The 16592-nt window shown below is 49.0% G+C and overlaps 1 protein-coding gene across 2 annotated transcripts; it reads right to left on the bottom strand.

Annotated features, from left to right (window-relative positions):
* Window positions 1-313: 313 nt before the first annotated feature.
* On the bottom strand, window positions 314-15037 carry DDX25 (DEAD-box helicase 25). 2 transcript variants are annotated; one of them, XM_056107602.1, is made up of 12 exons: window positions 14931-15037; window positions 14258-14324; window positions 13943-13987; window positions 12505-12640; window positions 10633-10725; window positions 10439-10541; window positions 8407-8521; window positions 6890-7067; window positions 5185-5422; window positions 3783-3945; window positions 1624-1812; window positions 314-592 (listed from the first exon to the last, which is right to left on the bottom strand). In XM_056107602.1, the coding sequence occupies exons 1-12, from the start codon at window positions 14991-14993 to the stop codon at window positions 531-533; spliced, it is 1452 nt and encodes a 483-aa protein (XP_055963577.1). In that variant the 5' UTR covers window positions 14994-15037; the 3' UTR covers window positions 314-530. The 2 variants fall into 2 exon arrangements, with proteins under 2 accessions (XP_055963577.1, XP_055963576.1); XM_056107601.1 differs by lacking the exon at window positions 14258-14324 and having other exon boundaries at window positions 14931-15021.
* Between the last annotated feature and the right edge of the window lie 1555 nt (window positions 15038-16592).

Genomic DNA, 16592 nt, shown 5'->3' with positions numbered 1-16592 from the left:
AGAACAAAATGTTCTCTTCCAAACTTTCATTTTATAAGGTTCCACTCCAGGTTCTCCCCGCAGCAATGCATATGTAAAAGCTGATGTGCATGGGGGAGGGGACGGGAGAAAGAACCAGAAACCCTCCAATCCCCCAAACCGCGAAGCTCTAGCGCCATCTTCTGGCGCCCTCCGCTGCTCACCCAGGACTGGGGCGGCTGTGCTCTCTCAGAGGGACCAAGTGCGCCTGGGTCTGTCCGACCCCGACCCTGCCATTCTCCCTGCCCACCACCACCACGAGGTATGCCTCTGTAAGAAAGAGCAGAAGAGGCAATGATTTTGCTTTTTTATTCAAAGGGATCATGTGCTTTACACAGCAATTTGGTTTCAAAAAGACCTCAGGTCTTAAAACAAAGGATACCACGACATTTATTCTGCCATCTGTAACAGTTTCACACTGAAAAAAGGCTCAACATAAAAAATTACCTTCAAAACCCATTGGGACTGTCTCACATAAACCAGGATATTTCACAAACAATAAAGTTCTTTCTTCAATATTCAATCTTTTCAATCTCATCCATGTCTTCAGGGTCAAGCTGCTTGATGTTGCTGTCTGCAAGAGAAGAGAATGGAGACATCTGACTGAAGGGCCTGAACGGAATTTCATCCCACCCAACACAGAACGTCCAAAAATGGTGAACCACCTGCAGAAAGCCTCAACCTCTCTCTCTCCCAGACTAGATGGGGAAGGGATGGCATCAGGCCAGCTGACAGATGTGAAGGAATCAGCACTAGGATGCCAGGGAATGAAAGGCACGTGTCTAGATACCTTGGGCAGACGCAAAGATGGGCTGCAAGCAAGTCAAGCCTGAAAGGAGGAGCTCAGTGCAGGAGGAAGGAAGTAGATATGTATGTGTGTGTATGGGGGGGGGGGGTGCTGCCTGGCAGTGGAAGAGGGTCAGTTCTGAAGGCAGCAGGAACTGACTGGAGCACAGCGGGTCAGATGGTCCTTTCTCCACCTGCTGCCCTGGCCCAGCCTGCAGTTACTTGATGCTTTACTTGATGCTTACCAGGATGCTTAATCCGCTGCCCTGAAGGGTCCTTGGGGAGCCACGGTCAGTGCGAGCATTGTACATCGCACACCTGAGCTGAGTGGGACAGCTCCAAGAGGTGGCAGACAGGTCACTTAGTAAGTGTCTGTCTTTCTCTAACCACCCCCCGCCACACCCAGGGGCCCTGGGGGGCAACGAGGTGCCCTTCACTTTCCAGCCGGCTCCACATGCATGAGCAGGTCTACAGAGCCCGCCCTGTGTGGATGGGGCCAGAGGAAGGGGGACAGTCAGACTCGCCTTGACAGCAGTGGGGGGAAAGGAGGAGGCAGAGCATGGGACCTTATGGGGCTTTACTGCTTCCCTTAGGGAAGTTCTGATTTATAGGATATGAACATCTGTTTCAGACCTCAGGATGCACAGTATCATACAAGGCTGGGCTCCACCCCTGCATCTGCTCACTTCTCTGCAGCGATCATATAGGGATTCCTCAGCCAACTAGGAGGGACCCTGGCCTCAGGGCTGGAGGCCTACACTCGCTGTCACTGCCAGCACCAGAGACCCCAGCCCCGGCGGCCAAAGCACAGCTACTTACTGAAGTGATCCTGGATCTTCATCAGCAGAGGCAGCTTGTCCACTTCAATCATGTTGAAGGCCAGGCCTTTTTTCCCAAAGCGTCCAGTCCGCCCAATGCGGTGAAGGTACGTCTCGTAGTCCGGCCCTTTTGATTGGTTTACAGGGAGATCGAAGTTCACAACGATCGTGACCTGCTTCACGTCAATCCCTGGAAGAGAGAAGACACTGAAGGGACCCGCTGCGCTCCCTGCCAGGAGACGCTCTCGTGTGCCAATGTCATTCCCACTAATGGACACGATTCATGAACCACACCAGGCTTGATGTCAAACTGGCACCGGTGTGCTTACAGAGTGTGTCTGATACTGGGTGAGAGTCCACAGTTGCTGCTTGCAGAGGAGTCTAGGTACACACAAAGTGTGTGTGTGTGTGTATGTGTGTGTGTCTGTGTGAGTGTGTGGCGGGGGGAGACCGTGTTCAGAGAAGCTAAAAACTTCAAGACTTCCCAACCACTAGCGTCACATCGCTTCCCCCTCGACTCACCGACCAATGCTACCGTCACACAGTCTTGCCATTTCCCAGCAAAACTAAGAACTGGTATCAAACTGAGTTGCTGTATTCACTTCTAAACCTTTCCCATCGAATGCTTCTTAGGGAGACCTTCTGCGATGTGCCTGGAGCCTCTGGCCCTGACGCCAAGAAGCTCTGCAGGCAACAATTCTTGCGGCTCCCTGCACCGTGCTCAGTGCCGGAAACTCTGTGCGCCCTCTTTCCTCCAGGCACTCATGTCACCTACCAGGAGGTAACCAAAGCTCACAGTTACCGTATCGATCAATGTCTAAGGTAATTCAAATAAACTCGGCTCCTTGGGTCAGAGAGCTAGCAGAGGTGCTAAAGCCATTGCCTTGCACGCATTTGACCCCAGTTCGATCTCTGGCACTGTATACGGTCTCCTGAGCACCACCAGAAGTGATTCCTGAGCACAGAGCCAAGAGTAAGCCCTGAGCACAGCCGGGTCCAAAACAACAAAACCCAACAAGACTCAGTTTACAATCACAATAACCATACCTCGTGTTTACTAGCCATCTAAGGCCAAAGGCTGGACAGCAGAGAGCAGAATGCTCCCATTAGCGCAGAAGGTCCGAGTGGCTAATGCTGGTCTAGAACATCGGGAGCCCAGGCAGCAGACCCAGAGGGGCAGGGCAATCCCATCCCATTCCAGGCCCCTCTGCCCCAGTGCCGAGAGCAGCATCCAGGAGGGTGCTCAGTTATAGGACAGAGAATGACTCGGCCATCATGGCTGGAGAGTGGGGCCTTAGTAAGGACCTAGGAGGTAGGAGCAAAGGGGGAAGGCCCTTCTCTCGGGAAAACAAGAGTCTCTCCTCTCCTAGTGAAACTTTTTAAAATTAAAAACGCCCCGGATATGAGGTCAGCCATCAAAGAACACACGTTGCAAACATGAGCGACCACATGCGACTAATAGGATGGTTAAAACAGAAAAAGAATAATAATACCCATGGCTGGCAACAACACAGCAATGGGAGCCCTCACACATGGTGGTGGAAATAAAAATGAAACGGTTACTTTGGAAACAGTTTTGTAGTTTCTTATAAACATACACTTAGCATATGGCCCAGAAGTCCTGAAGGATGAAAATGTGTCTACACAAGAACTACACTTTGCTACAATTTATCCAAAACAGCGCCAAACTGTGAACGGTGCAGGTGCCTAGATACTGGCTAACTGAAGAACCAATTGTGAGACAGAGTCAATGGGATACGATAGGGATAAGAGCAGGAACGCATGAATATGTGGACAAACACTGACAAATTCTAAAGCATCGTGGCAAGCAGGGTGGGAAGAAGATTGAGGCTACCCACTATCTGATTCGATTGAGATGCCATTCTGGAAGAGACAAGATTACAGAGAATGGCGGGCCATTCCAGGGGTTAGGTGATAAAGAAGAGACTTAGCGAGCATAAGGAAGGCTGGAAAGACAAAGATGGGAGATGGGAAGGTTCTGTCCGGGCTATGAAAGCTATGTGGCTATGTGTGTTTGTTATAAATTGCTGAACTGTATGTGTAAAGAGTGGAACTGTGAGCTGTGTGTGTAAACTGTACATCAAAGGTGTACCACATCCCTCCATACACACACACACACACACACACACACACACACACCTCGAGCGCAGACATTGGTCGTTATAAGAACTTTTTCTTTCCCATCCCGAAATCGCTGGATGATGGATGCTCGCTGATCCACCGTCAGCTCTCCGCTTAACAAGGACACTTGGTGGCCATCCTGCATCATCTCCACGGTCAGCCACTTGGCATTCCGACGTGTCTGTATGGGAGAGACAAAGAATACACAGTGGACCGTGTTCAAGCCAAGTGGCTGTGTGGGCAGGTGGGGAGCTGGGAAAGCGGCAGAGCCGTCTTGGACCACCTCTCCGCTCTGGTGGAACCTCAGACCCTGGCACAGAGCTCTCACTACCCCTGAGTTTCTGAGGGTCATGTCCTCTCAACCCGCCAGGGCTCTGGCCTCTCTGCCAGGAGACAGAGGCAGAACACTCCGCTCACTTCCCAGGTGGTGGCCAACAGGGTGGAAAGAAGAGAACCGAAGGCACTGCGTGCTCCTGGATGGCGGACTCTGCAAATATGAGCACTGCAGTCATTTGGTGGAGCAGAGTGACCTCATTTCAACTTGAAAAAGCAGGAGAAGTGTGACCGGGGTTAAGGCACTTGCCTGCATGCAGCTGACCCAGTAGACCCCACTGGGGTGATCCCTGGGCTCACAGTCAGGAATAAGCCCTGAGCACTGCCAGGTATGGTCCAAACAACCCCATTTTTTTCCCTTCAGGTGTGAGGTAGGGGCATTTCCATTGCACACAGCCGACCCAGGTTCAATTCCCAAGACCCCATAAGGTCCCCTGAGCCCTACCAGGAGTGACTTCTGAGCAAAAAGCCAGGAGTAAATCCTGAGCACTGCCAGGTGTTGCCCAAAACCAAACAACAACAACAACAAAAAAAACAAACAAAAAAACCAAAAAACCAAAAAAGTGTGAGACCAGGGTTCATCCTCAGCATCACCCTCAAACTTAAAGATGTAAGTAATATGTCTGAAGTCACATGACTAAACCAGGGCAGAGATGAGCTTTCTTTTATCCTACAATTACATTCTCAGTGCCTGGGCAGGGAGGTATGAAAACTGTCAGCAAAATAATAAAATATGTAAAGTAAGGTGAAATTATGTGAGAAATTAAAAGTGAATAACTGGGTAATGATTTTGCACACTGCAAGCATCTCAAGCTGATAAAGAGCATCTTTCAGGACCCTCTACACAACCCAAACGTGAAAGTGTGGGCAGGATACCCGTGCATCATCTGCTGCAATGCCAGTCCATCACTATCATCTGCTGCAATGCCAGTCCATCACTTAACCTTTCTTAAGCTTCACCCATGACGCACATCATTTTGAACTTAGGTGTATTGAGAGCTGAGTTGAAAGTTCAATGATCAAACATATAGGAAGTGCAGATGGGGCCCCGCCCATCCATCCACCTGCCCAAGGGGAGGCTGGGCACCTGGCAGAAGATGATGGCCTGACCAATGGTGATGCCGCCGTAGATGTTGCACAGAGCCTGGTACTTGTCTTTCCTGTTCTCACACAGCACGTAATACTGTCGGATATTGTTCAGCGTCAATTCCTCTTTTCTCAACTTAATAACGTTGGGGTCAGGAATGATGCGCTCTGCAAACTGCCACACTGAGTCCTCGAAGGTTGCAGAGAAGAGAAGCATCTGGCATGCAGAGGGCAGGGCCCTGGTGGGGAGGGGATGAGGCCATCAGCCAGCGAACTCCCCGCCATCAAACTCCCCACCTCAGGACTGCCAATTATCCTCTGTGTTAGTACAAGAGTCCGATTGGGTTTTAACTGATCTTCTTTAGAATACTGCTTCAAATATATAGAAATTATTGGCAACATTAAATGCAGAAGCAGTCTACAGATCTGACCAATAATACTATACTCCCAAAGGAAAACAGGCAAGATTACAAGTTGAAGGAAACTGTGTATGAAACTCAGGAAAGTGCCATAGTGGATTTTAAGACTCAAAATCTCTCATCCCCGAGATTGTCTCTTTGCAGCATGTTTTTCAGACCTTGAGGATGGGCAGGAATACTTACTAACAGGCAGGTCTAAGCATAGCATGATAGTCACAAAGCATACTTGATGGAAAAACACCACACATTCATGCATATGGCATTTTCTCAGCATGTTTTCCTAACAGAAAGCTCAGATAGCCTTTTTATAGTTTTCAGTTAAAAATCAGGTGCTTGAAAACTCCAAAGTTTATAAACCAAAATGTCAGTTTACAAATAATGGGATATGCTAAAATGTCTAAATATTTCTCCTCTTGTCTGAATTATAGCATTGCATTGTAGCACTGTCCTCCCACTGTTCATCAATTTGCTCGAGCAGGCACCAGTAACGTCTCACAACAAATTGTGAGACTTGTTACTGTTTTTAGCATATCGAATACATCACAGGTAGCTTGCCAGGCTTTGCCGTGCGGGAAAGATACTCTCGGTAGCTTGCCAGGCTCTCCGAGAAGGGCAGAGGAATCAAACCCGGGTTGGCCACGTGCAAAGCAAATGCCATACCCGCTGTGCTATTGCTCCAGCCCGTCTGAATTATACAAGGAGTAACAGTTTTGTTGTTTATATGTGGAGGTACAGAAAAAGGAAGCAAAGCACAAAAGACCATCGCTTTTCAAAAACACATGTATGAAAACACTTGGTATACTATACTGTTCTTAACAAACATACACCTTTAACTTCGTCTTGTTACTGAAACGTCTTTTTTTCTTCTTTTTGGGTCACACCTGGCGATGCACAGGGGTTACTCCTGGCTCTGCACTCAGGAATCACTCCTGTCAGTGCTTAGGGGACCATATGGGATGCTGAGAATCGAACCCGGGTTGGCCTCATGAAGGCAAACACCCTACCCGCTGTGCTATGGCTCCAGCCCGATGTCGCTGAAACTTCTTGTGTACAAGATTATGGTAACAAAATTCTATAATATACAATTTTCAATAAAAGCAAAGTAGCATAAAAAAAAAACTTGGGGAAGTGGGAAAAAGGCCCACTGAGCTACAGTGAAAAGAATGAAAACCCAGACTCATTTTGAAGGTGAACGAGCTGGAGAACGAGCAATAAAGACAACCAGGAGTAGCAGACAAGACAAAATTTCTTATCTAGGTTAAAGACGCAGAAGAACATAAAGATCACCTTTGAATTCGAATGCTTTGATCGGAGAAACCTTGCGTGTCAATCATCACATCTGCTTCATCCAGGACAAACACACGAATCTTAGTCAAGTCAATTAATTTTCGCTTGAAACACCAATCTAGAACTGTACCAGGAGTGCCTATTATGATCTGTTTGGTGATGTCAGTGCCTCTGAGAACTGGGGAGAGAAGGGTTTAAAGGATTCCTTAGTTGCCTCTAACAGTCCGCAGTTCTGGGCAATGAGACAATGAGACAGGTTCCAAAATAGATCAAATACATTTTGTAGTGATTCTCCAAGTGATTCTCCCTGAAGGTCATTGTGGATTTATAGTTGTATTTTGCAGAGTTATAGTTTCTAGTGCCTGGTTATGACAACAGTCCTGCATGTTTGGTTCTTCCCCACATATGGAAAAGCTACCTTGGGGGCAGGGAGCTAGTGAAAGTACATATTCTGCATGCAAGAGGCCCCTGCTTCAATCCTCAACACTGCATGGGCGCTTCTTGGGTCTGAGCACTGAACCTGCACAGCCAGGAGGCACAGGAGTATCACTGGGGGTGTCCTCTATCAACCCAAAAGTTGCCTTGCAGAAGCCTTTCTATCCAGTGAAATACTGGCATAGCTGTGAGAAACCTACATGATTTTTTCCCCTCCCAATGTAAAACCACTGAAACATCTACCAGTACTTAAATTATGAACTATAATGCAACTAGTCAAAAGAAAGACGTGGGTAAGCTGTAAGTATCAGTGTATAACAATCCCCTAAAACTCATTTTTGAACAGTATGGGGAAAAATGTTCTCACTTCAATAAACAAACAAATCAGATACCTCTATGTGCATTTGTATGAGTTTAAACAAACAAAAAAAAGCACCAACGTTGTTAATGAAAGTATCTTTTTAAAATAATAGATATTTGGAAGGTGGAGCGACAGTACAATGGGCAGAGCATTTGTCTTAAACACAGCCAATCTGGGTTCGATACCCAGCACCCTTTAGGTCTCCTGAGCATAGAGTCAGGAGTAAGCCCTGAGCACCACGGTGTGTGGTCCTTAAACAAAACAAAAATTAAGTATTTATACTCTGGGAATACAGCTCTGCAGTAGAGTTCATGCCTTGCATGTATGAGGCTCTGGGTTCCATCCTTCCTCAAAAAGGTTTGGAGGACAGGAAAAACAACTTTTACTTGTACTTCTAATCTGTGTTTTCAAGTTTTTTCTTTTGTTTTGCTATCCCTCTAAAATAAACTTTTGCTATACATGTTAAAACAATATAAACTGCACTTCAAAGAGAAGAATCTATAGCACCATCCTCTTGCAGAATGTGGACACGATGCAGACATTAACTGGGTCCTCGTACGTGTGAAGCACTGAACACAGACCTTTACCAATTCATTTAATTCTAATAACAACACTATTAATATGACATTATTCTACTTCCTATTTTAGAGAAGTTATATTACATGCTTGGTGGTGGTGAAGTCAGGATAAAAACAGCCAGGGCTGGCTTACTGGTACATACTTCGGTTTCCTCGAATGGCATACATCACTTGAACGTCCACACAGAACTTTCCCATCTGCTCAACCACACGGCCAGTTTGCAGAGCCAATTCGTAAGTAGGAGCCAGGCAGAGGCACTGTGAAGACACGGTGGATAATCAGCAAGGAAGAGAAAGGTCTTAAGAGTCAGCACTGAAACTTGAAATGCAATTCGATTTTGAACAGGGAGAAGCGCAGATACGAAACTGGAGATTTTGGTTGTGTAGATTTACTTATTGTTCTATTGAAATCAGAGGCTTACATGCATAAGAGGTTTATACTCCACAGCTGAGACAAGCCCTGGTCCCTGGTCTGATTTTATTTAAGTGAAACAAAATTTAGCAGCTGATAAATCTAAGGTGAATAATAAGTCATGAGTAACTGTTATACATTCATCTCGAAAGGGTTATGCAGAAATGCAGGTTGCAGGTTCTGCTTTTTCAGCAGGGGAAGGAATACAGGAAGGCTGGGAAATCAGGTGAAGACAAGATAAATCGCAGCTTGAGTGCAATCCCCCACACCTCTTGCCTGCAAGTCTAGGTAAGAATATTCCCTGTTTGATCCAAACCTATTTTAGAAACCTCTGACAGAAAAAAACAAACCACCAAATTCTTTCACCTCCTACCCCCTCCCCCACAAATAATGTTGATGAATGAAGACACTGCTGGAAGAAATTGGGGATGTTAATACCGTTACAGGCTTCAACTGTGCTGGGGGAAAGTGTTCAAATTGTTCTCCCACATGTCTCACCCAGGGTTCAAAGACAGCGCTTCCTGAAGAATTTTCACTCCTACCAGTAAAGCCATAAAAATGCCAGTGAACTTGTCTTTAGAAAGCCTAAAATTTCACTGGTATCCATGGCTGGTCTTTCTTTGACTTTTTATTTGACTGTACACTTCCAGAGAGAATAGAACCCTTGTCTTCCATAGAGTGGGGTACACCCTGGGGTGCAGTCAATACTCAGGCTCCCAGCTTGTCAAAAGAGTTGGAGAAGACAATTTGGAGGAGAGAAGATGACCAGATACTGTCCCCGAGAGGAAGCTGGACTAGAGTAACAAGCTACCTCTGATTTTCATGACCATATAGTAGCCATGTTCCTCTCCACGTCTCAGTTCTCTCTTTTGCTAAAAGAGTGGAGGGGGTTATAAGCTCTGTTAGTCCTACGGCTATTTTAATTGCTATCGTTATTAAACGCTTACTTTATGCCAAGCACAGTGCCAAAAACACACATTTCATCTGCATGGCAATCCTTTGAAGCAAGTATTTATTCATTCACTCAGTGTTTAACGACTGGAGCTTATAAGTCAGGCACTGGTGGTTTTTGTTTTGTTTTGGTTTTGGGGTCACACCCAGTGGTACCCAAGGCTTACTCCTTGCTCTGTGTTCAGGGTTCGCTCAGGATGGGCTTGGGGGACCATATGGGGTGCTGGGAATTGAACCTGGGTGATCCACATGCAAGGCAAATGCCCTACCTGCTATACTATCTGGCCCCTCTGCACTCTGTTTTAAGTGTTAAGAATCAAGGGTGAACAGAACGACTATGGCCTCTGTCTTTATAGACGCTCTCTTTATAGAATAAGATACAGACTTGCAAAGACTTACTAACATGGGTTGCAGAGATGGGACACTGTGTAGGTGCTTGCCCTGCAGGTGGCCCAACTGAGTTCGATCCCTGGCATCCCACACGGTCTCCTGAGCACTGCCAGGAGTGACTCCTGAGCATAGGGCCAGGGGTAAGCTCTGGGCACAGCTGGATGTGGCCAAAACAAAACACAACAAAAAAACTAACTTGCCTATGAAAGTCAGTGAGTTAAGTAGAAAACCTGAGGCTGGAACTAATTAAACTTTGAAGCCTGTGCTCTTGATCACTGTCCCATACTTCTGCCCTGTGATTTTACGATCTAAGTACCACATTATCATACCACAGTATCACTCAGCATAGTGATAACACCATGCAACAATATCACTCATGACAAAAACAGCATCTGCATTATAAGCATGCCCACCCCTCTTACCTGTGGGAACAATTCCAAGGCATTAACTCTGCTTAACATGGCCAGGACAAATGCAGCTGTTTTTCCTGTTCCAGACTGGCTCTGGGCTATGAGGTTCTGGGGGCTGCAGAGAAGAGGGTGCCACTGGGTATAAACCGAATCCAAGAGACTGAAATTTCAAACCACGCTGGAGTAGGGCTGCCCTGGAAACTCACGGATGTGCTAGCATCATAGGCAGTGCCATCTCTTGGATTTTGGACGGTCTGTTAAATCCCATTGCATAGATCCCTTTTAGCAACTCTTCCTTTCTGTCAAACAAAACCAAACCAAACACTTAAAGCCTACGACTGGTCACTAGTCTCAGAAATACAAACTTTAAAGTACATTTCAAAATTAAGACACTGTGCGACTGAGCTTCAAAAGTAGTACTAGGGGCTGCGGAGATGCTCAGGTGTCAGGGATATCGGTCTTCCAATGCCCAAGGACACAAGTTTGATCCCCAATACTGCTTGACCAGCAAACATCACTGGTCAAGCCCCACTGAGCAGGGCATGATGTCCCCAGGATCTCTAGCCCGAGCGCTGAACTCCCCAAGTGACCCCTGGGCCCACTGAGCTCTGTTTTGGAGGCCTCCAAAGAGCAACATGTAGAAATATAGCTTATTCTAAACTATAGACAATAATCCCCCAAACATATACAATAATGCAGGCATAGGTGGACCATTGTAGTAATGAGCTATGCTACATTTCTAGGCTAAAAACAACAGTTACCTTTCTGCTGAATCAAGCAAAAGGGGGGAAATATATCCGATAAATGTGTGTTTGCCAGAAAAGTTTTATTTCCCACTTAGAGAACTAAATGAGATTTTCTTTTTTGTTTTTTTTTCTTATGCGACACACCCAGCGATGCTCAGGGGTTACACTTTGCTCTGAACTCAGAACTCCTGGCAGTGCTCGGGGAATCAAATGGGATGTCAGGGATCAAACCCGGGTGAGCCGAGTGCAAGGTGAACACCCTACCCACTTTAGTATTGCTCCAGCCCCTAAGTGAGATTTTCTTCAGATGATCCTTCTAATAATTCTAGAAGCAGAATACAGTGTTACCTCGTTTGCCTTGCACGTGGCCAACCCAGGTTCGATTTCTCCATCCCTCTCGGAGAGACCAGCAAGCTACCGAGAGTATCCCACCCACACGGGAGAGCCTGGGGAAAGCTCCCCGTGGCATCTTCAATATGCCAAAAACAGTAACAATAAGTCTCACAATGGAGACATTCCTGGTGCTCACTCGAGCAAATCAATGAACAAAGGGAGGACGGTGCTACATTCTCTCTGGATCTCATGCTTGATGGCAGAAAGTGGAGAGAGTAAGGGAACATGAAGTACTTCCCATCTTTAATGGTACGCACATTATGAATGAGCTTAATTGATAGATTCATTTCTAGGCTACTGGAAGCCAACTGTGCTTTTGGTAGTGATAGAGATCAAATGTAGGGCCTGACACTCTACACTAAGCCACATCTCAGCCCCTGTCAACTCTTAATCAAGCAGGCTTCTCCTTCCACTTAGAAAATGTCTAACAGCAGAATTTTGAATTTTCCCTTTGCCTAAGTTCATATGAGCAACTCTCCCTATTAGAATACATTTCCTTTAAGGTAACTGACAAGCCCCTAGAAAATGAAGACCTATTTGGGAAAATGACGCATTTTAATTTCGTTTGAAATGAAAGACACATAGGAAAGCGAATGCTTGTAACATCTCAAGCAGATGGGGTGGTTAGTATTTAGGTCATGTAAGCTTTGGATCTGAATTCCGTATGGAGCATGGTAATAATGTCAGTATCTTGGCTATTCCTCTTAACGTAGTAAGCTTAAAATATTTATCATGCTAAATGTTCGCTACATGTTGGAATTCTCAAGTGTCTTAGCGTCCTCTCTGAGCTGTAATCGTATGTAAAGCGCGCATATCTCATTTTAATTCTGAAAACTAGGACATGAAAGAGAATCTTCTGCTTCTTATTACTGGAAGACCAGTTTGTCCTGCGTTGTGCTTCCCGTCATTTCCCCCCAGACTCAAAGTAAAAATACTCACAGTCGAAGCTCTTCAAATGTTTTCACTGAGTAGAGTGGGGAGCTGGGATCCTTTTGTAAGACTTCGACTCGGTGACTGGATTCTACTAGGGACTGCCGGATTAACTTGTTCAAGAGTGAATTAGCTGCCAAGTCCACTACAGAAGAAAGAATAAAAAGGAATATTCCCGAAGGGCATGGATAAATTGTTCCCTCTCAAGAAGTAGTTGTATATTCGGCAATTCCTCTACACTCATCTCCTAAGAGGTTCTAGAAAGAATGACATAGCACTGAGAATTCGTTTTTCAGAAAGACCCAGTTTCTTGTGTCCTACGGTACAACCACTTCTTTTTGGTTTTTTTTTTTTTTTTTTTTTTTTTTTTTTTTTTTTTTTTTTTTTTTTTTGCTTTTTGGGTCACACCCGGCGATGCTCAGGGGTTACTCCTGGCTCATGCACTCAGGAATTGCCCCTGGCGGTGCTCAGGGGACCATATGGGGTGCTGGGAATTGAACCTGTGTTGGTCATGTTGGCTGCGTGCAAGGCAAACGCCCTACCCGCTGTGCTATTGCTCCAGCCCCGGTACAACCACTTCTAACATCAAGGCAAGCCCAGCCATTGTCACCAGGTCTATTTTTCCTTTTTTTTCTTTTTCTTTCTTTTTTTAATTGAAATCACCTTGAGCTATAGTTACAAAGTTGTTCATGACTGGGTTTGGGTTTCAGTCATACCATGTTCCAACACCCATCCCTTCACTAGTGTACATGCCCCACCATGTCCCCCGTTTCCTTCCCACCCACCCCTACCCTGTCAGGCACTTCTCTCTCCTCCCTCCCTCTCTCTCTTCCTCCTCCCTGCCTCCCTCTCTCCCACTCTTCCTCCCTCCCTCCTTTCTTTTGGGTATTATGGCTTGCGATACAGATACACCAGAACTAATTCTACTTGCCAGGTGAACGTTCCTAAGCCATCCCACTGAACACTGGTAAAAGACCACCACCCACCCCTGATAGAGGATTTCTTCGCGTGTCTATTTAAAAAAAAAAAGAAAACAGAAGCAAAGACCGTCCTTTCCCAATGACAATTCGCTCGCATCGAGAAAAGAATGCTAGTCGATATAGACCAAACATGATCGCCGCTCAATGCTTCTTTTGCAAACCACAACACCCAAAAGGAGAGAGAGAACAAAAGGGAATGCCCTGCCACAGAGACAGAGTGGGATGGGGGTGGGATGGGGGGGGGTGAGAGGGATACTGGGATCCGTGGTGGTGGGAAATGGGCACCGGTGGAGGGATGGGTGTTTGATCACTGCATAATTGAAACCCAAGCACCAAAATGTGTAAGTCTGCAACTGTACCTCATGGCGTCTCACTATTAAAAAAAAAACTTTTAATTAAAAAAAAAATCCAAAAAAAAAGAAAAAAAGAAAAGAATGCCAGCCGAGACAAAGCGAGCGATGGCCTACCTACATCATCATCTTCCTCCTCTTCGACATTATTAACGGAATCCTCTGAAGAAAGGATGCAAGGAAAGAGGGAAACGGTAAGGACCACAAGCAGCAGCAGGCAGGCGGCGCATCTTTCACCTGAACTTCATAGTCCGCGCTGAGGGGGGCGGGGGGAGCGGGGCAAGAGGATGGGGGAGGCCGGGGAGGGGGCCGGGCGAGAAAGGCAGGCAAGGGAGAGGCAGCTGGACGGCCGGGGGCCCCGGCGAACGCTTTTGGACGCTTCTGGAACTGGGCCCCCGGCGAACTCGCCTTTGCCCTACCAGCAGCACTCACCAACGCTTGGGATCGTCGTGCTCTTAAGGCCCGGAAGGTTCTTCCGGGGGTGGATGAGGTTTGAAAACTACGGAGAGACACAAATCGCAACAACCAGCGTTAGGGAGGGAGCAAGCGACCAACAACGCGTTGCCCGACGCGCCCCTCACGGGGGCCGGGGTGGGGGGTGGGGAAGACCCCCCGGAAAACGCTCTTCCCGTGGCCAAGGTGACCACGGAAGGATGCAGTTCAGAAATCGGCCTCACACCGGACGACCCCCCCTCTTCCGCGGCCCCCGGTGCAGGTGAAGCTGCTCCCGAGAAGGTCTCCGGGCTAAAGGGGGGCGGGGGGGGGGGAGGGGGAGGGCGCCCCTGTGGCGGGGACACGGAGGGGGTCGGTCTGGGGGGAGACGAACTTAGGCGGGGGAGGAAAGCGAGGGTCTCCGTGGGAACAGCCCCCGGCTGCTTTCCCCACTCGACCCCGCGGGTGACTCCACCCGGTCCCCTCGGACCCAGGCCCGGCCCCGTCTGGCGGGTGGGGGCGGGGTGGGGGGTCTCCCCGCCGGGGCCCGCTCCAGCCGCTCGCCCCGTCTCCCCCCCCTCCCCTCCCCTCCCCGGCCCTTGAGGTCCCGCCCGCCCCCCGAAACTGCGGCTCCGGCCCCCGCTCTGCCGCCCCCCGGCTCGGCGGCGGTTACGTGGCAGTTCAGCCGCTCGCTGTCCGCCGCCCCGGCGTCGCCTGCCCAAAGTAACGACGCCATCTCTGCGATCGCGCTGCTCGCCGCTCCCGCCCCCGGCACGTGCGCGCACCCCAGGCGCGAGGCGGCGGCAGCCAATGGGCTGGCTGCTGGGGCCGCCGCCAGCGCGCCCGGCGCAGTGCGCAGGCGCCGGGGGCGGGGCCGGGCGGCGGCGGGGGGCGGGGCCGGGCGGCGGGGGGCGGGGCCGGGCGGCGGAGTGGGGCGGGGCCGGGGGCGGGGGGCGGGGCCGGGCGGCGGGGGGCGGGGCCGGGCGGCTCCGGGGGCGGGCCCGAGCGGCGGCGGGGGCGGGGCCGGGCGGCGGCGCCGCGCTGCCTCCGTGTGGGGTTCGCGCCGCTGGGCGCTCTCGCCGGGGTTGAGAGCCAGCCGGGAGGTGAAGTGTCGCCTGCTGGGACCTCGGCTGAGCCCAGCGTCGGATGGGGACTCTCTGAAGGGACAGTTCCCACGCTTCTTTCTGGCCCCACCGCTCAGTCCCCAGAGGATTCTCCCCAGCGTCGAGAGTGGACACTTTCCCCCTCTCCCCACCCAACGCTCACAAACGCCAGAGCGCGCTTGTGTCCCCGAGCGTCAGAAAGAAGGGCCGGAAAGTGGCATGGGGAATTTCGGCTGTGGCGGCGCCAGAATGAATTCTGATCTGATCGATCTATATATATATATGGCATTTCCCCTCAATGTCTGAGGGAAGCGGGTACCAGAGCGACTGCGTTTTGTCTGAGGAATTTGGATGCTAAGGATGCGAGCAGGAAGCTCCTGCGTTCCTGTCCCGGCGACGCTCATTTCATGTTGATGTGCCTCCAGCGAAGAGACGCCCTGAGGAAACTGATTCCCATGCGGTACAAGTCTCCACACTGGGGTGTGAGCCGGCGCGCATCCCCTGTGCCACTGGTTGCTAAGTTTGGACAAAGGAACCAGCGCTTGCGCTCTCTCTCTCTCTCTCTCTCTCTCTCTCTCTCTCTCTCTCTCTCTCTCTCTCCTCTCTCTCCTCTCTCTTCTCTCTCTTCTCTCTTCTCTCTCTCTCTCTCTCTCTCTCTCTCTCTCTCTCTCTCTCTCTCTCTCTGTCTCTCTCTCACGCCCAATCATGACCTCTCCGTGGTGCTGAAGCAACACTTGCCACTCAGTGCCGTCACTGATCTGCCTTGCTGTCTTTTCACGTAGATTTGTAATGCTGTGATCTTTTCCTCTCTTCGTTGGCACCTTTCTATTCGAGTGAGGGAACAGAAGGGAATGCCCTGCCACAGAGGCAGGGTGGGATGGGGGTGGGGGGGATGGGAGGGATACTGGGATCAGTGGTGGTGGAGGATGGGCACTGGTGGAGGGATGGGCACTCGATCATTGTATAACCGAAACCCAAGCACAAAAATTTGTAAGTCTACAACTGTACCTCATGGTGTTTTTTACTAATAAAATTTTTTTAAAAAGTGGGTATGGCATCCGGACAAGGTTCTTTCACCTTAGTTTCCCTGTGAGCCTAGCAGACATTGGGGGGGCAAAATGCCTTTATTGTGTTTTGAGCAGATCAGAATTTATTCTGGCGCCACCGCAGGCGTCGGATCCTGTTTCGATGGAGCTGGCGGCCGCTTTAGAAAACACACCGGGCGCGCGTTT

This window comes from Sorex fumeus, unplaced genomic scaffold, assembly GCF_029834395.1.
Source record: "Sorex fumeus unplaced genomic scaffold, SorFum_2.1 ptg000169l, whole genome shotgun sequence".
Taxonomy (NCBI): Eukaryota; Metazoa; Chordata; class Mammalia; order Eulipotyphla; family Soricidae; genus Sorex; species Sorex fumeus.
The sequence above is the reverse complement of the archived record's forward strand: the minus strand, read 5'-3'. Positions and strand labels throughout refer to the sequence as shown.